This window comes from Dermacentor albipictus, unplaced genomic scaffold, assembly GCF_038994185.2.
Source record: "Dermacentor albipictus isolate Rhodes 1998 colony unplaced genomic scaffold, USDA_Dalb.pri_finalv2 scaffold_13, whole genome shotgun sequence".
Lineage (NCBI taxonomy): Eukaryota > Metazoa > Arthropoda > Arachnida > Ixodida > Ixodidae > Dermacentor > Dermacentor albipictus.
The window spans coordinates 12,942,447-12,960,400 of NW_027225567.1; the positions used below are offsets into that span (position 1 = coordinate 12,942,447).

General features: G+C 45.4%; 1 protein-coding gene across 6 annotated transcripts in view; it reads left to right on the top strand.

Annotated features, from left to right (window-relative positions):
* Positions 1-17,954, top strand: part of LOC139051668 (FK506-binding protein 15-like) — a 205,542-nt gene that overhangs the window by 116,102 nt on the left and 71,486 nt on the right. For all 6 annotated transcript variants that reach the window (XM_070528634.1, XM_070528633.1, XM_070528637.1 and 3 more), the window contains exons 19-21: positions 5,905-6,065; positions 8,235-8,306; positions 10,803-10,862. In XM_070528634.1, the coding sequence (XP_070384735.1) occupies positions 5,905-6,065; positions 8,235-8,306; positions 10,803-10,862 (293 nt within the window). The remainder of the gene's footprint in view (positions 1-5,904; positions 6,066-8,234; positions 8,307-10,802; positions 10,863-17,954) is intronic.

Sequence of the window (17,954 nt, forward strand, 5' to 3'; positions counted from 1 at the left end):
CTTGGTGAATATGCCACTTGCCCTCATCATTGCACTGCATGCCTGTGAGCGTGCATTGTCAGCCCTGAGCTGCCCAAATATTAACTGTCCAAATTTTTTTTTTTCTGGGAATAGTCCCTTTTAAAGTTAAATTCGTTTTTATTCGTGGTTCAGACCATACAAAGTGGGTTATTTCAATAAACAAGCAATTAAGTTCAGAATTTCAGACTTGGCAATATTCCGGTTCTAAGACGTTGGAACTGCTTCATATTCCGAACTTGAAGTGTTTATTAGCAAGCAGTCTTTTATCCAGTGACTAACTGCCATTCGGTGAATACTTATGGCATACTCGAAGTTGGAAGAATTATTGCTGTAATCTCCACAATACTACCCGCCGTGGTTGCTCAGTGGCTATGGTGTTGGGCTGCTGAGCACGAGGTCGCGGGATCGAATCCCGGCCACGGCGGCCGCATTTCGATGGGGGCGAAATGCGAAAACACCCGTGTACTTAGATTTAGGTGCACGTTAAAGAACCCCAGGTGGTCAAAATTTCCGGAGTCCTCCACTACGGCGTGCCTCATAATCAGAAAGTGGTTTTGGCACGTAAAACCCCAAATATTATTATTATTATTAATCTCCACAATAGTAAACAGCATGCTCTGAATTCAAAACTGTAGTGTGCACTCCACGCGCAACCTGGGGATCATCTTCGCAGGTGAGCACAGGGTGGGAAATGGCATCCAGCACTAATTAAGAGGTAATGGTGTGCAATTCAAGATCAAATAAGTTGCTTCCAATCTCTAGAAACACATGTGGCCATTGTTGCGTGTGCCGACGTATGCATGGCTAGCAGGAGGTCTGGACCCCACTTCACGCTGTCGGAGACAGGGAGAGCTTTCTCGGCGAAGAATTCTTTATACAACAATGTTTACATATTGTCATGGTTATCAGGAGAGACCAACAGAGCAGCTGCAAGCTGCTTAAATAACACCACTCAGTCCCCAGATTCCCCAGACAGTTTCCAAGGATGAAACAAGGTCGAGAGAGAGAGGGTCCGAGCAGCCTCCATGATCCTGACGCCACCCTCGGTGGTCGATGCTTCCTGGAACCATGCTGCGGCGTCAGGCCGATCTGGCGGTTGGTCAGAGTGGTGCGCTGTGCAAGTTTTATGGCCCAGCATAGGCCAAAGGGAACCAACTGCAAGGCATGGGGTCGAAACACAGCACTCCTTTGGAAACCATCCCAAACACAGTGGGAGTCGTCCGTGGTGCGGGCGCCGCCATACGTAGAGGGGGGGGGGGGGTGCATTGCTGCTGGTACGGGGAGGGCCCAAATAGCAGCCTGTTAGCCGGCAGCTGCTTCCGTCGTGGACGCCGCGTGGCCGCGAGAAAACATGAGTTGTGCATGCAGTCGTCATGTGCCCAAAGCAGGCACCATGCGGGCATGAATGCAGCCTCCGTGGTCGCCACAGCATAGCTCTGGCTTCCCGTCTAGGAAATCCCAGGGCACAAACATAACACCGTATTGAAACAGCAGCACCATGCGCATGCAATGCTTGCAAAAGTAAACACTGCAGAAATTGAAATGAAATCAAACTTGTTAACTAAGCTAACTTTTCTATGCAAATGAGGGGGGGAAGTACCTTTAACAGTACAAACATTGTGAATAATACCCACTATTCGCCATAAAGACTTGTAAACCTGCAAAAGAGAACTTAATTAAGGTGTATCTCACAGGTACACCTGTAAGATACACCTCTCTTTTACTTGGCAAACAAGAAACTGCACCAAATGGACTCACGCACGAAAGAAGCACAGGAAGAACACCGCCCAGAACAAGTAAACAAGCGAAAGTGTAAAATAAAGATTTCTAGTAACATTTCTTGAACTAGCTCTGAAAGAATTAGAGAAATATATATATATATATATATATATATATATATATATATATATATATATATATTTCCGGAACAATCGCAGTTCTTTTGGATCATTCGTTTGCTGCTTTACCAATTTAAGTGCCAAAACTGATTGTTGTTATATTTAAGAAGTTGCGTAACGATGCATGGTCACCAGTCCCGTACAACCGCATAGCGCGCAGGACACTGCGGTTCTAGGGGTACTGCACCCACTGTGGAAGGTGAGATAAACACCCACATTAGCACAGCAGACAAGTGGCTACGTCAGGCAGCTTGACTGATAGCTGTAGTAGTGTCATTCAAAACGCACGGAATTGTTCTCCACTTCCGGCAGCATTTTCTCTACTTCCTTCTTAAATAAAAAGATATTGATCCATAAATATTTGCACAGACAACTGTTAAATTGGTTAATTTTCACTTTTCCTACCTGTTTGGCTGTTGCCTTGGCTCTCTCCCTTAGTAGATCGCTTAATTTCACAACTCCTTGCGACTCTTGTTTCCACTTGCCAATTTTTCACGACAAGTGCTGTACATTTAGGGAAGAGCCAGATGAGGCAACGGGTGACATATTGCTTATGGGTTTAATCGTTAATGCAGGGTGTGATGATGGACGCACTTTTGCATTATTTTATTTTCCACCTTATCTAACCCATATCGCGAGTATATGGTTCCTGGGATCTGCCAGCATTGTGGTGAGCCGTCACTTGAGGAAATAATGAAGCAAAAAGAAAAGTTAAACGCAACTGGCATTTTCTCTGGCCGCAACTCGTTCCATGAGCATACAGACCAGCTGACTAAGAACCGAATCGCTTTCTTGGTCCCTGGATCAGTCTTAACAAAGAAGGTTGAACTAAGGAAGCAATAGCGATGCGCGGGATCGTTGAATAGATGGTAACAGCTGAACTCGTCTCGAGTTAATCATGTAGGTACCGAATTGAGGAGAAAAGTGGCCTTCACAACCCAGGAGATGCCGATAACTACCGCCTTCCAAAAGGAGTGAAAAAATTGACAACCATTCTACTCTGTGAAAATGGAATGGCAGCAAAAGCTGACGACAGGCACAGCTCTCAGCCGAAAAGCAAAGTACCTCACCTGCGCTGCAGGTCGGCCCGACGGTAGTGCAATGCCGGGCCGAGCTGCGGCGGAGGTGATGCAGGCGTTAAGCACTCCCCGTGCGTGGGCGGATCCCGGAGATGGTGCAGTATCGGGCCCACCCACGTCAGACGTGAAGCAGGCATTGAGCGCTCCACATACGTCGTTGCATCCCAATAATCCCGAAGGGTGCGTTACAGGTTCCCAAGCCCACAGGGGTATGTTCCACTGAGCTTGGACCCTTTTTACACTATCACCAGGATCGGCCCACATGATGATTTTATAGCGCAGCTCTTTGGCGCCCGCTTCTGCATTTCGCGCGCCATCGTCCCTAGCTGTAACGCGCGCTGCTCCAGCTCAGTGCGCTCCTGGTGCCATCTCTCATGCACGGCGTGAGCCTTGCTCTCTTTGCTCCTCATCCAATGCCACCCTCCTGTGCGGCGGCAAACAGAACACCGGCTCGGTGGTGTCTGATCTCGATGATGTGCTGCTGTTCAAGCCGAAACGTATAGCCTCCGCCATTTGCCACAGCCTGTACACCCCCCCATTGTGTGGTGGCGACTGGCGTGGTGTTCTCTGGTTGCCAAAGCGCTGCTGGCTCGGTATCAGTAGATCATGGTGTGCGCTTCCCAAGCCCAAACGCAGAGCCACCTTCAGCTGACTTGCTATTAGCGTCAGCGGTGTCAGTCAGTCACTGCCATCTCTTTGCCACGTAACGTTCCTATGCACCTACGCTGCCTCCCGCGACCTCCCGATAAGCGAGGCAGTCATGCCAAGCTACGCTCCGTTTGCGGTGGCTGGTGCAAAATGTGCCGCACGAGACAAATTGTCTGAGGCTCACAGACAGTTTATATTATAATATAAATTAATTCGTCTGCCTATACAAATAGTTTATTCTCTGCCAGTTCTTTCTGAGCCATGAGCGAGGCAACCAGTGGAAGTCCGTCTGCTGCTGCTGCTAGCGAGCTGCCTGAGCAGAGGCTCAGCGCCGTCACTGCCCGATCCAGAGGTGTGCTACGCCGAACCAGGCATTGGTGCAGCAAGTCGAGCAGACATACATCTATTTCTCCGACCGCAAAACTTCCTTCATGACAATCAAGAACATGGAGTGGAGTGTTTCTTGAAGAAAGAATGTGTGAAGAATAAAAAGTTGTCTGTAACTGTACATACATGTCTTGCTTGAATTCTTTGCTTCAATATATTGAAAAGCTGAAACAGCTGAAGAGCTGCACTCAAATTTCACTTTAGGAAGTAACATAATCGTCTGCATTTTTTTTTTTTTTCTGTTGAAGGACGCTGAAAAAACTACGGAAGGTTAGTCGTATACAGCTTTCGCTGTAAAATGCAGCAAAATGCTGACGGCCGAATAGATTGATTTGTTGGCGGTTTAGGAATGTGTGTGAGGCGTGGGGCGGGAGGGGAAACGGCCAATTATGAATGCTCGGTTCATCCAATGTAGAGCTGACTGAATGACCGTTTAAGGGAACATGCGTAAAAACTAAATAGAGGATAAGGGTGCACATATGGTATCTCATGTTACCGCGTGTAGGTGGGATGCTCAATTTTCTGAGACTACTATTGTGGGCAGGAGCGGCAACGCCTCTTCTAGGCTTGCACTTGGTCTTCTTTATCAAGAAGAATAGAGGTAGGTGTATAAGTGAGCCTTCTGTTTCATTACTAGATGCAGAATTTGACTTCTTTTGCCAAGGGCCTTTGATGCGCATGTGCCTGTTCTCTTTTGGTTGGTATGCGCATGTGTGACAAGAGGATATGTAAGATTCTATCCTTCCATTAAACGGTTGTGAGTAGCGCTCGTCTTTGTCCACCTTTCTTGTCTCTGTGGTTTTTATCGGGCTAAGTTACTACTTCAGTGAAGGCACACTAGTAATTTGGTATTCTCTTTCATGAGAGTAGACCACACTATACATCTCGTTTCCTGAGTACCTAAGTTACTCGTAGCCAGAAACATTCTTGTTATGCAATGTTGGTAGACTCCTGAGCATGTGCAACACAGCGTGTCTGTTTTTTCACAAAATTTGAAAGCATAAATCTTTTTACTAAATTTTGAGATATTCAACTTTTTTTCATGATTTGATTCGTAATCTACTATTTGGTATTCACACACCCCTACTCTATATTCATAGATTTTGTAGTTGAGTTTGAAGTTGAGTATTTGAAGATAAAATGGTTAAAATTCCATTTCTCTAATTTGGCGCCAAAACTTCAGCGTCGGTACGTCACTGTGATGTCATAGATTTCAAAGTATTTTCTCAGACTCTGGCTATTGTGACTCTGTAAAAGTTCTTCAAACTTGCAATGTTGAGTATTTGGCTCCTTTGAAATACAATGTAGTCTATCTTTACTGATTAAAAAGAAATAAGGCCCAAACAGATACTGTTGAAATATGTGATGTCATGGCGAGCTGGTGCGAGAACTTCACAGTAGCATCACCACCCATATTTCGTTTTTTCATCTTTTCTGGCTTACGAAACCTCCTCTCATGGTAGGAGTAAATTTCTTGGTATTGTATAAGAGTAATTCATTATAACTGTTCAACTTTTCTCTCCTCCCCCCCCCCCCCCCCATTATTGTCCTTTTAAGGAAGCCCAGATAGTGAAAATAATTTGAAGACCCCCACTATAGCGCTCTTTACAGCTCTAGTGGTGGCAGGGGTATGGTGCATCTCAGCACTGACATGGCATTTCACAGATTCAATTTTGTTCAAGTGTAGATGTACCAGCCAGCTAATATTAGCCGCTGCTAAACACTGCTGTGACTTGTACACCTCATGTAGTTGGCAGCTTGCATGCAGGCTCTGAGCGAGTGCTTGTTTAGGTATTTTTAAGCGTTCTGCATACCTTGTCATTTTTCACTGCACCAAAGTCAAATTGTTGTTTCAACTTTCCTGACTGCAGGTAAAGAAGGCACTTCGAAATCATTGGAGGACAGACTGATGAAGGAAGCGGAGCAACAGAGAAAACAGTTTGAGCAAGCAATAGAAACATATGAGAAGAAGTTGGCAGCTTGCAATGAAATGCATGTCGCAAAGGATTCTGTGGCCGCGAATCTTGCGCAGGTTCGTTTGAGGGAGGTGCAAACGTCTGCACCACCACCTCGTTAAAACCTTTGCAGTCATGCACGTTTGCCTACTTTGCAGTCATTTTGGTCAGGAACTACCTTGCACATTTGAAACCTCAGAAATAAATGTCTCTCTGATGCAAACCATTTGTGAATAGCTTACTTTTACAATCCTCCTACATTTTAGTATTTGTTAGCCATACTTTGCTAGAGTGTGGTATCCTAGGAAACATTCACCAAGTTGGAGGCAGAATTTTTACTGCAGTACTCATTGTAGAAGACTGTTCTTCCTGGCACTTTTTGAAGTACAGCCACTTCAAGCTGCGCTTCCTGTGCTGTTTGTTACTCATGGGATTTGTTTTTCAAATGTGGTTTGCCATAAAACCTTATTTGCACTCAGTTTGTGGATCGATGGAATACCTTTATTATTGGTTTTGCCGGTAGGCCACTAACAAGCCACTCAACATACCTCTGACGTTACTGGCAATATTTTTGTCCTCTCACCTCTTCAGCTTTTTGAGGGTCGAATTTTTTCATCAGTTTTTTTTTGTTGCAGCTTCCAGTAGTAGGAAATGATTGAAAAGTCATGAATACAGCAAAAATTAATGCTAGCCATGTTTTGTGTCAAAATTCTTTGCTTGCACAGTGTACACACATATAGCTCTGCAGTAAGAGATAGAGAAACATGTCTAGCAAAATTTATAGCTATCAATTTGTTGTCCCAAAACCATATTCCACCTCTAGGAGAAATGAGTCGAAGAGACACTTCACCATACGAGCAAGCGCTTGAAGGTAAACAAGTCCACTTGTGCATGCTGTTAAGCAGAAGAGCAATTTCAAATTACTTTGGCTGACTCCATAGAGGTGGCAACGCCTCTAAACAACCAATCGTGGCAATTACTTGCAAAATTTTAAACATGAGGTTGGCGCAGTACATGTATGGCAAAAACCTTTCAAGGGTTAAACAGTCCGCTGAACTTTCATCACCAGTTTGTATGTCAATTGATATCTTGGAGTGAGCCTGACTGTAGCAAGGTGTGTCCATCAAACTTGATTCGTTCCTCTTGTAATTTACACACTGAGAATGGGTGATAGTTCACGCTGCCTCATTTTTGTTTATCAGTGCAAGAATGCTTACCCACCCCCCACCCCCTCGGAAAAAAATTCATGTACACCTAGGTGACTAACCACAGTTGAAAGGACTGTCAGAGGGTTGGCTCAGTAAATTCCAGACCAAAAAATTTACTGAGTCTTCTTGTGAATGGCAACTAAGAAAATGAATTTAAGATGACATTAAGTTGATCAACTAAAAATTATCGGAGAACAGCCTCAAATTAAACTGAGCTCTTTAACAACAACATAAAGATTTTGGAAACAAGACTCTCTCCAATCTTTGCTGTATACTTGCGGTCAACATTCTGTGTCAGTGAAGGGAAAGCTACATGTGTTACAGTGCCAAGTGTACCGGAAGTGTTTGACAGGGCTTATGGTTTCTTGGGACAGATACTGAATTCAGTGTAGCTTCCATGTGCAACAGTTTTGCATTTTCCCCAATGCTGAAGCTAAAATCTGAAAAATAAGCCAAACATAACCCTTGCTGGTGTATTTTGTCTTATTTTGCTGTTGTAGGTAATGTGTTTGTACTCTCTTCCCCAGCTTAAACTAATGAGGATGAGAACATGAGATTTCTTTCAAGAGTGCGCTTGCTTGCTTTGCTTCCATAGCTTTCCCTTGATGCATTCTAAACTTCTGAATTTGCTGTGTGTAAGTGATTAAGTTTTTGTGTGTGTGTGCGTGTGTGTAATTATTTTTTTGGTAGCTAGGATTCGTAGCGAGCCAAGCACTTTGATATAGGAATGCTAGACTAAGTTTAGTGTATTTTTCAAGTATGTGTTTGTTACATGAACAGTCTGCAAACAGGGGCTGAAGCCTTAGTGGCTGTGTGGTGGATAGTCTAAGTCAATTTGCATGAATCATAGGTTGGTGGTAAAATAAAAACATTGCATTGTGTGCATTTGTTCGTCAGAACAGTGAGTGCCAAATAAATTGTAAAATTTTGAATGCCTGACTTATACAGAGCATGGACTTGCATCATGATGAGCATAATTTGAAATATCTTTGCAGTTTGTTCTAACAGGTGTGCTTGTCTCCTTGTTTCTCACGGCAGAGCCTTGCTTCATGTAACAAAGAGTGCAGCGAACTTCAGGCACAAATTCATCAGCTTAAAAGCAAACACAAGGTTCGTCCCCATTTTTCTCTTTTTTTTTTCTATGCTGGTGTGCCATTGTTCATGTTGATGGTTTTTTAAGGTGGTGTGAAATTCTAAATCTCAAGTATGACTTGAAAGTTTGAATATAAGGGATAATACTTATTAGTCTCATAAGAGAAATATTGATATCCAAATCATTCTGCTGCAAGAGAGCCGCATTTAGTGTGCTGAGGCACAAGTTCCTGAGTGAACAAAGGAGCGTATGACAAGTTTTGTTTTCGGCTTCTAGTTTTCCAAAATTTGGTGTACTTTTTCCAAGTTTTTATTTCTACCCAGAGATTTCGTTTGTGTGCATATGTGCGTGCATATTGTCGAATGAATATCTGGTTCACATCAAGCTAACCGTTTTTCTATATATGCCTGGTTCGCTAACTTCTTTTGATGTTGACTCATGCTGTATCACTACTGTTCCTTCACCTCAATACCGTGTATTGAAACGGCTAAAAAGTTTTCGAGAAGCAGTCATTAGCAAAAGCACAACACCATGTGGCTATGTGACAATGCAGTGAGTGCATTTGGTATTCAAACCTAAGCAGAGTTTGGCTTTATTTGTAACCTTGTATGGGTACAGAGCTCCAACAAATGCTGCAGAAAAAATTGCCTAAGTAGATAAACCTCCGTGTTAGATGATCAGTCAACTTGCCCAGTTCATCTACCATGGTAGCCACAGCATGAGGGCTGCAAGACCAGGGTACAGTGAACTAGAATACTCTAAGAGTCCACCTAGTCGACTGTCTATTTCAGCTGCCACTGATTGGCTGGAGCTGTATGAGCAAAGAGGAGACAGGCTGGGGGTGCTTTTATCATTTCTGTGCTGCTTATACCCCTGTCACACAGACAAGCCTAACCATGGTTAAGCAGAATGTGGTTATCGGTAACCATGGTTGTTGCTAGATACATGGCTGACATAAGGCTGACGTAACCGCAGTCAGTCCTCTAACCACGACCATGAACTGTCTGTGGCAATCTGTTTGCCCTTGCAAAGTGACATTTAAGCAAAATGGCAGACCCCATGGCTGCAGACTTGGGCAGTGCAGCAGCATCATAAGAAAGAAAAAGCCACTTAACCACAAGAAAAAGAAACATGCCTAAGTGACAATTGTGAGTACCCTGAAGCACAGGAAACTCTGCAATTTGACTGTTAACATGCAGAACCAACGCATACTGCAGTGGAGCAGCACAGAGTACGATGGAATAATGGATTGTTTTGGCACTTCTGCTTGCTTTGGCGACTATGTTGATGACTGCAGTCAAATTGGTTATTTTAATTTGAATTTCACTAAGTCGTAAAATATTACTCAACAGATTGGAGTATTAGAACAGTGAATAGTATATATATTTTACCACTGCCCACATGTGCACGCAGGTAATTGTATTATTATTATTATTATTATTATTATTATTATTATTATTATTATTATTATTATTATTATTATTATTATTATTATAGGCTGCAATCTTTGCACAAGAAATTTCACTCTTGCAATGACCACATGGTCACGCTGGTTCCTTTGACTGAGCTCATGTAACAGAAAACTGCATTCACATTAACAGAATCTTGTCTTGAGCTGGTTGGTCGTTCATGTCTAAGGAGAACAAGCAACTCAAAACTACGAGGACAGGAACGCAGTGTAGGACGTACGTTGACCTGCACTTCCTGTCACTCTGTGTTCCTGTCTTTGTCGTTTCGCACCGCTTGTTCCCCTTTAACATAACCACAGTTCACCATGTCAGCAGTGGTTAAGCATAATCGTGGTTATACCTGCCCATGTGGCGGGCGCATTAGACATTCCATCTGTCTTCTGTTCACATTAACTGGAATGTATGGAGTGTCACTGTGTAACCTATGTACATTTTTCCATCCAAATTCTTGCTCTTTATGTTCTAATTGGACGCCAGGCTTTCTTATATATATATAAGATCTCGAATCTGGCAACATTGATGCCTTCAGGTAGCACGTGTGGGTTTATTGACCAGTTGCCTTCACCCAGAAAGATCATGTACTCGTAACGCCTGCGGCAGAAAGGATGTTCCACATCCGCCGCCAAGGTTTGTGAGTTGCGGTGCTGGCTAACACTCCCAAAGTTACTTCTAGTAGTAACACACAAATACTGAAGAAAGTGGATGGAGAAACCGCACCAGGCAGCGGTAGCTCAATTGGTTAGAGCATCACATGCGTGGGAGCGGCCCGCAGCGCGCTGAGTCGCGTACCTCAGGACCTTATTAAAGTTTCGCATCCATCCATCCATCACACGCGTAATGCGAATGCGTGGGATCGTTCCCCACTTCGGGCAAGTTGTTTTTTCGTCCACTTTCGCTGCCATTAATTTATCGTTTCTTTAATTCAGTTAGTAAGTACAAGTAATTTGCCTTATTTTTTCCTTGGTGTCTTTGTTTGTTGGCTTCTCATGATATGATATATATATATATATGTACTCTGTTTCACTTTGTTTCTGCATACTGCAGGAAGAAATTGATTCACTTGAATCGAGGATTTCCCAGCTAATTGGCGAAGTAGAATCAAAGGCAAGTATTCCTAGAATTTCATTATCATCCTTTAAAAGATGCAACAGTGAGTAAATTTGTGTCTAGGAGAACAGAGAAGTTGGGAAGTCTTTTACGTTCAGTGACTGCAGGAACCAAGTCTGGTCCTATTATACTGCTCCAGTCAGGAGTGCACATTTGTGCATTGATATAGCTGGCACACAGAGACAAGAAAACAGGCACAAATGCCACAATGGGCTTTGCCGGTGTCTGCTTTTATTTGGTTGTGTACCATGGCATCTAAGTACCAACTCACCCAACAAGCTTTGCTAGCCTGGCGTTAACAGTGCAAAATGTAGACGGGACATGAGACGAGAAGATGACACCACTAGCGCTGACTTTCAACAAAGAACGTGTCTCGTGTCCCTTCTACGTTTTGCGCTTCTACGTTTTACACCAGGATGGAAAACCAACAAGCCCAAGCTGCTATTCTAAGCTTTGCTAGGCATCTGTGCGTACATGCACTTTTGAGTGAGCACTTTTAAGGAAAATTCTTGTGTTGTCAATTCTGTCATGCACGTACGAACAGATTAATGGGATCGAGCAACCACAAGCTTTCTTTTAGAGGGTCTTCCTTAACTCATTCATAGTCCACCTTATTCACTTGGATTGGTAATTTACTGGTTGTAAAACACTTAACAGACTCTAGTCATCTGTATTATGGCACACATCGAGCGCAGTCTGTTCACGACACAACTTCTGCGTGCTCATTAAACATCAATGCGTACTGTGGTGACGTGAAGCACCAAATAATAAGACAAGACTATACGTTCACGGGGAACCATGGAACACCCTTTATTCTGATGCCAATCGCTTATATAAAGATGATATAATTGACAGCACCCCTATGCACAACACATTCCCCCCTCATAACAAAAAAAGAAATCAATCCACTTTCGCGCACTCTCTTCACAGCACATGATGTGAACAATGTTCCCACAGTCAGGCAAGCTCGTAGTTTTGATGTCGCGCTGGCATTCTTCTTGTTCATTCTGGCCTGGTGCGTGGTGGTGCTTTGGTTGTGGCCAACTGCGACCGAGAGATGTCCTGTTGATTGGGTACCTCTAGTATAGACTCTGTTACTGTGGGCTGTGCTCAGTCAGAATGGGTGGCACTTCCCTGGATGTCTTCTGATGGCACCATTTCAGATTCATTCACGATGGTAGTACGAGTTTTTTTTGCTCCGCCATCTTCCTTATGTGAAGATCCAGATCACAGGAAAACCCTGAGGCTGCACTGCGTCGCGCTGTAACCACGTCGGCTAGGACTTGTGCCTGTCCTGTCCCTACTTTACCAATTACTGTTAATTTTGATGCGTTCCATTTCGTACCGGTTGCCAGCAAAAACGAATTCGTGCCCACTCGTCTCTCCACTTGGATTGGCAAAGAAAACTTGTGTTTCGTCTTTGGTCCACCTTGCTTTACTTTTACGAAATCTCCTGGCTCAATGGTAGACGCTCTGGCGCCTCGTTTTTCATCGGTGTACTTTTTTGTTCATTGTTGCTGCTCCTTAACGCGCTGTTTCAATTTTTCCATGGCGACATGCGGCTCATTGAAAAATTCCCTTTCTGGAAGGCCGACAACATCCAATCTTGTTCTGGGTCTTCTTCCATGCAGCAGGTAAGCCAGTGACGCTCCTGTAGTTGCATGTGGGGTGGCCCTGTAAACACCCAGGTAGTCCCAGATTGCCTCCTTCAGTGGTCTTCGTTCCAATGCCGCAGCCTGAATGTATTCCTTGAGAACTCGGTCGAGCCACTCAATCTGACCATTGCATTGCGGGTAGTACAATGTTGTAATGCAGTGCTGGATTCCCCAATCTTGTAAGAACTGCGCAAAACATGTCAACATAAATTGACGTCCATTGTCAGTCACAATGCTTTTCGGGTGCCCTTCTCTCGCAAAAAGTTTCAAAAGCACTTTCACTACAGCCTGTGCAGTGATTGTGGACACAAATGCCATCTCCGGCCACTTGCTGTGGTCAAACATGCACTCCGGAGGGACTCGCCCCATCGGCCCAACGATGTCAATTCCAAGCTTTTGCCATGGCTTCTCGGGCCACATTACTGGCTCCAATGGGCCATTATGGTTTTTGCAGATTTATCTGATGCTTTGCAGACAGCACAATTCCTAACCAGAGATTCAACATCACTGTCCATTCCGGGCCACCAGTACTGTTCCCTCAACCGTTGTTTTGTCCTTACAATGCCTGGATGTGATTCATGTGCCATCATGACCAGCCTGGAAGTGAGTGTCGCTGGGGGAACGAGCCGTTCAGCGCGAAACAGTAGCCCGTCTATAACCGACAGTTCTTGTATACGAAAAAACAACCTTAGTTTTCCTGCTAAACGGCCCTTATCCGGTCATCTGGACATAACATGCTGCGCCACCTCATTTAGCAATGAATCCTCAGCTGTTGCTGCTTGCAACTCACTCTTGGTGATCATGCTGGAAACCACAGCAACTACTTCCTCCACAGGTTCGTCCTCTGCAGAGGTCAAAGGTAACCTATAAATCGCATCCACAACGACATTGGTGTTCCCCTTTGTGTACTGCACAGTGAAGTTGTATCTCAACAGTCTAGCACACCAGCGTTCAATACGCAGTGGGCATCTTCCAACCCCATTTGTGGACAACAGTGTCACCAAGGCCTGATGATCAGTTCGGAAGACAAACTTGCGGCCCCACAGATAAACGTGGCAATGTTCGCACACCCATAAACATGCCAGCGCCTCTCGTTCCCCGGTAGAGTACTTGCGTTCTGTTGGAGTAGTGTCCTCGAAGCCAATGCCACTGTACATACTTCTCCGTCGACTACCTGCTGTAGCACAGCTCCCAGTCCATATGCCGAGGCGTCAGTGGTCACTAGTACAGGCAAAGACTCGTTGAACATAGCCACCACCCCGCATGACGACAGCATCTCCTTGATCCTGCAAAAACTCTCCTCAGTTCTCTGGTCCCACACGAACTTCTGCCCTTTACGAAGAAGCCGTCGCAGTGGCTCCACCACCTCTGCATAATTGGGAAGAAAATTGGAGTAATAGCCTAGGAGCCCAAGGAAAGACCGCAGTGAGACTACATCAGCAGGCGTTTGTGCTCTAATCACAGCATCCACCTTTGACTTGAGTGTGGCAAGACCACTTGTACTCACATGGTGACTCAAGAAGGAGAGTTCTTTGACAGCTAACAAGCATTTTTGATTTAGGGTGCGCATAGGAAGGATGCTGCCGTGCATGCGTTCCTGTTGCTCTTTTTTTGGGGGGGGACACTCACATAAACTAACTGCCTCTGGTTGGCGATAAAATGAAGATTAGCAGAAGTTTGTCACATGTTTTCCCTTTTTGACGAGCACACAACTACACAGTTTTCTTGAGTGCGCACACCTACGCAGCTCGATTACACTATGGACAAAAATATTAGTGCAAGAGCAGGAACAGGTGAGAGTTGGGAAATATTCTCGTGTGTGCATTTTCAAAACCTTGAACTATGTGTATAACAGTGCATCAAATTTTTCGTTCTTACAAGTTTATTTCCTTTTTTATTGTTGTTATTCATGAATGAAGAGTACATATATGCCAACGCAGAATATTTTTTTCTCACTTTGCGGTCACCCCTAGAAAAATTACGGTAAATTTTTTTGGATATAAGTCCCTAAGAAGAATTGAGATCTGCAATAAGAAAAATCGACTCTGAAAGGGTTAATAATGACAAGAAAACATTGCCGATGCTTCGTCCTCAATCCGAGACTAGGCGGATGTTATTTGGTCATTTATTTCTTGCTGTCACGGTGGAGAGTAGTAGCAAGAGCAAATTGAGATTGAAGCGGGTGGCCTAGGTGGTGCCACCTTGTTATGCAACTGTGGTAACTAGTGGAAGCCGCCATGCGGACATTCGGGCAACAAGCCGCTACGAACAACAGGCCGGCCATTCGTTGCAAGGATTCACTTTATTACTGTACTCCATTACTTTTCCCCCACGCTCCTAGTGCTGTCCATCCGCACACACCACACACACACACCATGCCGCCCACATTTTCCTTGACCTCTCGCTGCTGCACTTGCACCACCTAGTGCTCCCTCTGGCAACTACAGTCAACTGTGTGTGCCGCCTCCTATAACCACTCCTTGCCTTGCCTAACTCGGAACTCTCAGTCCACTTATGCTGCCACTCTCCTCACAACTCTCCCCCCTCAAAACATGAAGTAGTACTGGAAAAGAGAAGCTGTAGTTCATAGTAGAGCACCTGCTGGTCTGCATGTGTGATAGTTAGACGCTGTCCCATAGTAAGGTAACTCGAAACAGTGATTGTCACCTAACCACTTGACCACGAGATAAGAGCATACGAGTGTTGGCCCCTCCCGCGTGTAGCCATGCTTGGCTTAGCCGTGTCTGGGGGGAAAGGGGATCCTGGGGGTTGAGCCGATGCTAGGTGTTCGGACCTTTAATGCCCCCTGGAGGAGGCAACACACCTTTTTGTCCTCTGCTTCACATAAACAGCATCCCAGACTGACCCACCCGGGGGACATCAGTAGTTGCCTTTTCCTGTCCTCGCCCCGCAGGGGAGTCGGCGTGAGCAGGTGTTTGGTGTGTTGTGACACCACGTACCCGAGCACACAAGGGTTTGCACCAAATTTTTGCAAAATGCAGTGCCCACGAGTGCTCTGCTGAATCTTGTGAAAACTCTCTCCACTGTGTGAACTGTGACGGGGAGCATGCCGCGTACTCACGGTCGTGCCCATCATGGAAAAAAGAAAAAGAAATTGTAGCAATAAAAGTAAAAGAAAACATCTCATCCAAGGAAGCACGCAGGTGGGTGTCCTACCGTCCTAAAGTCAGCTTTGCCGAAGTGGCACATCAGGGGGCAGCACCACAATGACCCCCAGCGCCTGTCCGGCTCACACCGAGTGAGTCGGCAGTGATGCCATCTGTCCCCTTAGCGGCTGCAGCCAGAGCTGCTCTGCCGTCCCAGAAGGGGCCATCGACCTCCGGGCTGGTGGCCTCAAGGGTATCATCCATTGAGACGAAGCCCTCTCGTGAAACACAGCGCACGAAAGAGCGCATGTCCAGCCCCTCGCAGGAAGTGATGGACGTAACACCAATCGTGACGGCGCATTCAGGGCCTAAGGAGCGGCGTGATTCTATCGACCGCTCCAGAAAAGACAAACTTAGTGTCATGGCGCCTGTAAAAGGCCCCGTGACCTAAATCTTGTTTCTACACACGCGGCAATACAGTAAAAGCTTGTTAATTCGAATTTCATGGGGACATTTAACGAGTTCGAATTAACCGAAATTCGAACTAACGAAAGTGATTAAGAAAAGGCCACATCTGATAACAGAAAAAAAGTAGAGCAACTCTGGGTACTTTTATTTGCAAAAAAAATCCGTAACGGTTTTTTGCTTTTTTCCTCTAAAAACGATTGCTGCCGCTTTATCTTCCAGAGCTCGAATGAGCCGAAAAGCATCGTCTTCGCCTTCGTCGAAACTGAAGAAAAGCCGGGCGTGATTCAGTCCGGCCATCGCCTGTGCCAACGAAGGTCGTACCAGTGTTTCAACAATATCATCTTCATCTTCATCATTCGGGTCATCGTCCACGGCTGGTTCTTCGTCTTTGTCGATGACTTGGGCGATGATTTCATCATCGGTCACAGCACCGCAGACTGCGACGCAGCTGTCGACATTCACATAGTCGCTGAACTCCGTATCACGGAGCACCTCCCGTACATGAACCGGAGCGCGGACGTCCTCTTCAACTTCATTAGCGTCTGCGTTAAGGGCTCCGAAACCACAGTGCCGGAAACAATTTGCAATTGTTTCTGTGGTTATCTGATTCCAGGTACGCACAAGCATGTGCAAGGCTGTGAGCAGAGTCACGGTATAGCTTTTCTCATCAAACACAGGAGCAACTTCTCGAGAATGTGATGTCTATAAAAACTTTTCAAATTTTGGATAACGCCCTGATCCATAGGCTGAAGAGCCGCAGTGGTGTTAGCCGGAAGAAGAACCAGCTCAATGGCTCTCAATTCGATTTCCACCTTGTGTGCTGAGCAGTATTCGATAGGGAGGAGAATCTGCCTCTTGCCTAGCTCAAATTTTCGGTCGAGTTTCCTCAGCCACAGCTTGAAAAGCTCGCCCATCATCCAGGCCTTCTTATTTGCTGCATAGTCGGCCGGCAGCATGCGGATGTTCTTAAAGCATCGAGGTTTCTGCGACTTCCCTATTACAAACAGGGAGAGCTTCTCTGTTCCAGTCATGTTCGCCCAGGCAACACCGTCACGCGCTCTTTGCTGCGCTTGCCGCCTGTGCACACGTCCCCCTTGTACGTGATCGTTTTGTCCAGTAAGAGTTTAAAAAACAAGGCGGTCTCATCGGCATTGAAAATATCGGATGGTCTGTACCTGTTGAGGTGGTCTAGTAGCGCATCATTCTGCCACATGGTGCAGGTTTCTGTGTCTACGTTTTTGGCTTTGCCGCACTCACTGTGGAAAACGAGGTCGTGTCTGTCCCTGAAGCGGTGAAACCATCCGTCCGAAGTGGCGAAGTCGGAGAATTTCAGACGTTTCGCGAAATCAGCCGCCTTCGCTACGATGATGGGGCCACACAATGGGATATCCTGGCTCCGTTTTTCCTTGATCCATGTGTGCTACGCGGCCTCCAGGTCCAGGTGCTTAGCTGTCCAAAGCCTTTTCTGATCCTTGCCGAAAGTTTTAACCTCATAGGAGACCTCAATCGTCTTCATATTCCGGATGTATGTCAACAGCATGCTTCTTGGTACATTGTGCTTCTTTGCAATTTCGTTCTTGCTCTGTTTCCCTGCATCCACTTCCCGCAGAATTTCTAATTTCTCCTTCAACGTTTTAGCACGGTACTTTCCACGTGACGACATCGCGGCACGCGAGCAGTGTCAGTCTGTGATGGACGCGTACAGAAAAGAGATGATGATAGTGTACGTCGCGCCATCTGTCGCTTAACAGCAGAGACTGCGAGCTGGCTATGGCAGCGCGCAGTTCGAATTATCCGTGGCGGACCGGATTAGCATTTGAATTAACGAGCTTTTCAATACATGGGGCTCTATGGAGCAT